Source organism: Dipteris shenzhenensis, chromosome 14 (assembly GCF_047967505.1).
Source record: "Dipteris shenzhenensis isolate YYH24624 ecotype China chromosome 14, Dip_SZ_1.0, whole genome shotgun sequence".
Taxonomy (NCBI): Eukaryota; Viridiplantae; Streptophyta; class Polypodiopsida; order Gleicheniales; family Dipteridaceae; genus Dipteris; species Dipteris shenzhenensis.
In genome coordinates, this window is record NC_141609.1 from 47,522,199 (window position 1) to 47,526,116 (window position 3,918).

At 43.0% G+C, this 3,918-nt stretch overlaps 1 protein-coding gene across 1 annotated transcript; it reads left to right on the forward strand.

Moving 5' to 3' along the window:
* The first annotated feature begins 1,004 nt into the window (after positions 1 to 1,004).
* Positions 1,005 to 3,624, forward strand: LOC147894738 (uncharacterized). The gene is made up of 8 exons (XM_087385361.1): positions 1,005 to 1,211; positions 1,683 to 1,745; positions 2,511 to 2,619; positions 2,744 to 2,838; positions 2,922 to 3,036; positions 3,141 to 3,265; positions 3,354 to 3,424; positions 3,546 to 3,624. Exons 1-8 carry the CDS (start codon positions 1,005 to 1,007, stop codon positions 3,622 to 3,624), a joined length of 864 nt encoding a protein of 287 aa, XP_087241487.1.
* The last annotated feature ends 294 nt before the right edge of the window (positions 3,625 to 3,918 follow it).

Sequence of the window (3,918 nt, forward strand, 5' to 3'; positions counted from 1 at the left end):
ATACACACACACATGCACACAGAGGGAGAGAGAGAGAGAGAGAGAGAGAGGGAGAGAGAGAGAGACGGAGGGAGGGAGGGAGGGAGGGAGAGAGAGAGAGAGAGAGAGAGAGAGAGAGAGATGTTTGGGTGGGAAATGTCACATCATGCATGCCATATCCCAACTTTTGGATTGTGATAAGGCTAAATAAATTGGTTTTTTAAAATAAAAATCACCCTTATTTTGTAGATCATTAGGATTATCACATTGGAAAACATTAACATATACTAAAAGATGCATAAATGTCATTATTAAGATAGACATGCTAGCAAAATCATGCTTAAAATATCATCACTACCATTAAAAAATGCTTGAATTTTGTTTACTTATTGAATGACACAAGTAAACATATTTATACAAGACATATATATGTTCAAACAAATGTACAATCCATATAAATTTACAAAGGACTATCCATGTTGTTATGCATGACCATGTAGTGCTAATCTTAGAAGCTGTTGTCTCTTGGTTCCTCTTCAAATAGGAAATTGTGAATTTGGAGAGAAGCTTCAAGTTAAAGAAAATTCAAGATGGGATAGTGGACATGACTTGCTAATGGTCACTCTAGAGTCTAGAGTTCTCACTACTCAGTTGTATCTGCTTTAAGAGAATATCAGTTATCACTTAAAATCATCAAATTGAATATTGCAAATTTTCAATCTCTAATTGCAATTTGGAATTTGTACTGGGGAGGAGCAGAGGGAGGCGCGAGAACGCGCTGTCACAAGTGGTAAATGGGTCATGATACTCGTGTTTGGAAGGATGACAAGACTAGACAAAGCGAGCACATTGATGATTGGATTGAATGAAGCAAGTAGACAAGGGCGTTGGGCGGCGGCAAGGCACTTGCCAGGGCGTTGGACGGACAGCGTGATTGCCGGCGCTCCGGATTGTGAAAGCACAGATCAACCCTGGCAATTCCAAAGCACATGGCTCTAGTCACACAATCGAGTTGTTGTGCTTCAATGTTCGTCCAGATAATGCCTGCTTTCCAAAAGCAGTGCACCCACATTTCGAGCCTGGTATTGCTGGAAAAGCATGTCAAGCCAAGCAAGTATAAAGGCCGTGCAGGCAGCAGTACTCGCCCTCAGTACTGCGTCACACTATCATATTATGAGAAAGAGTGGGCACTGGGAGCTATGGGCTTCCTCCGTCGAAAACGGCAATGGATTGTTTATCTTATAAAACAGCTCCGTTGAGATTGAATTCACTTGGGCGACCCCTGGAGCTCGTGGGATCAGGACGGTGCATACTCCTGCGCACGTTGTAGATCCTGAAAAGTTGGAAGAGAGAGGTTTATCTGGCCTATCGCTATGAACCCCGTGAGTCCAAGTCGGCGGGCGATGACATGAAAGAGGAATGCAGCTATGATCATGGTATATCTCTAGTCAGCGGCGAAAGCGTCGCGTACGACGAATTAAAAGTTTTTTTTTTTTAATTGAAAGAGGTATTCTCATATATTCAACAAAACAGTCCTAGAAGTCGATTCGTTGTCTTTTTTACGACGAATTAAAAGTTAACTTATCGACTTCTAGGACGTGCAGGGTGGTCCGCGAAATGATCCGATCTATGCAATGTTTTACCATCGCCAACACTGGCAACACATGATATGCTGACTGAGAGCAAAGGCATGTGATGGGCAGGCTCTCAGCGTCAGGGTGAGTGTCGAGACCAGCGAATACCGAGATGCGCGGGTGTCAGGTTATGTATCGAAGCGGGGCCATGATTTGACGAGCAGCATATGTTGAAATTTGGAAGTTGGAAGCTGATCACAAACATCGCAAAAAAAATTGGATCCACGCATGTGTTGCCCGTCAATCACGCCAACAGAGAGAGTGCTTTTAGAGCTGAATGCGCCTTCTTAAAGCTCGTCGCCCTGACCATTCTCTCTCACGCACAAACACTACACTCCTTGTATACTCACCTCATCGTCGTCCGCTTTCATCTTCTGCTTCATGGGAAATCCTTCTGAGGTCTGTTATGCTGCCCACCCAATTCTGTGGTTTGGTCATAATGTTCACGTTATCCGTTTTTTCCATCTCACCTACTTCTCCTTGCATCCTGTATCCTAAACGTCTGTCATATCCAGGCATATTCATCGGTCTCTTGTTTCCGAACACATAACTCGCATTGGCTCTTCTGTTGTGGCTCTTTCGTCAACTCATATAAATATAAGGTTTTCCTTAATTGATCTATGGTGTTTAGGTAGCTCTCCTTCGTTATACATGCTGAATTCTATTGGCCCTCCCAAATTCAGCAGTCACATAACTAACATCTCCTTGTTGTTATTACAAATTCTAAGTTTTCCCAAGAGCATGTAAATACTAGATTGTCTAAATGTTCCTTCGTAACGTCTTTTTTGGAAGTTTTGTATCGTTGCGGCTGCCTCCAATCGTGTCTCTCTTAATTCTTTAATAGCCACAGGAGACATAGTGAGTGGACTCATTACTATAAGTTCTGCTTTTTGACAGTTTCCGCCTTCGATCGTTGAAGCTTGGTACTTCAATCCCTCGAGCGAAGATCCGAGGCTCCCACACAAGTACAGTCCAAATCGACCGGTGCCTCTGAAGCATCTTAATGGTACATACATTCCTCTCGACGTTAGAACCCTAATAAGTTATGAGCCAGGGGCCAGAGAAAGTAGGCTTGCTCCTTTCAAGCTATCGACGTAAGAAAATGGTCTCTAACGGATAATAATTTGCAGAGCTCGGGGTGCTGATATGGAGTCTGGACGCGGACAACTGGGAAAACAATGAAATGCTAGAAAAAATCAAAGAAGAGCGTGGCTACAACTACTGGGTCTCTCTCTCTCTCTCTCCCTCTCTCTCTCTCTCAGGTCATTAATAGAAACCGGCTGACATCCGGTTTTGACCGCTGAACAGGATATTGCAACGGTAGCTCCTGGGCAGATGGAAGATTATGATTCCAAGATTAAGCATTTCTTTATGGAGCACTTGCATGCAGATGAAGAAATCAGATTTGTACTGGCGGGACGAGGTCTGTATCCGACCTTTGGCATAATTATTTATACAGCGCAACAAATAAATTTGAATGCCGATGTAAAGTGTGCTAATACCTTCAGGTTCTCCCATCATCTCCAGGTTATTTTGACATTCGTGACTATGATGAAAGTTGGATACGCTTTCGAATCCAGAAAGGCGACCTGATTGTACTACCTCCAGGCATGTACCACAGATTTACGCTGGATGCAGATAACTACGTCAAGGTCTGTAAATGAGAGTTTTCCGCTCAGTTATTTGATTTGGAAGAGGTACTAGAAACGTCTCTTGTTAACTCTGCTTTGTCATGTACAGGCGATGCGTCTGTTTAGGGGGCTACCGTCCTGGACTCAGCATCAGAGGCCCGCAGATGACATGCATGCCAGGTAAATACTAATACTAAAGAGATAAAGTTCCATCGACGCAATCTCTTGTCGACTATTGATTTTCTAATTGTGGCAATTGGATATACGAAGTCACATTAACTGGTTTGGGAAAACCCCACAGGAAAGTTTACATCCAGAACGTATTGAACAATCCTATTGCCGTACACAGAGCCGCATTTCCGAAGCAAACATTCCACTGAAATTGACAGGAATTGAGGGGAATTCGACTAATTTTAAGCTACAGAGATCGAGAGCGACTTGGTAAAATTACAAGCATAAAAGATTTGTAAGCAGTAGACAAAGTTCTCCCGTCCAGAGTCATCGTTATGCGTTATTCACACTGTTCATATGCCGTTAATTTCGGTCATGTGTTACATTGTATGATTAAGGCTGTTCACTTTTTGTTCAGTTTCATCGACAGACAAGTGTGCTGGTCTGTATGGCCATCCTGTCTCTATAATGGACTACACAGTAATACCACAATCGTTGCATTA

Bases quoted from the DNA above. Each gene is read 5' to 3' on its own strand.
- LOC147894738 (XM_087385361.1), top strand. From the start codon at position 1,005: ATGTTCGTCCAGATAATGCCTGCTTTCCAAAAGCAGTGCACCCACATT. The intron at 1,212-1,682 runs GTTTATCTTATA...TGTGATGGGCAG, and splicing joins GTCGAAAACGGCAATGGATT to GCTCTCAGCGTCAGGGTGAG. The intron at 2,620-2,743 runs GTACATACATTC...AATAATTTGCAG, and splicing joins GCCTCTGAAGCATCTTAATG to AGCTCGGGGTGCTGATATGG.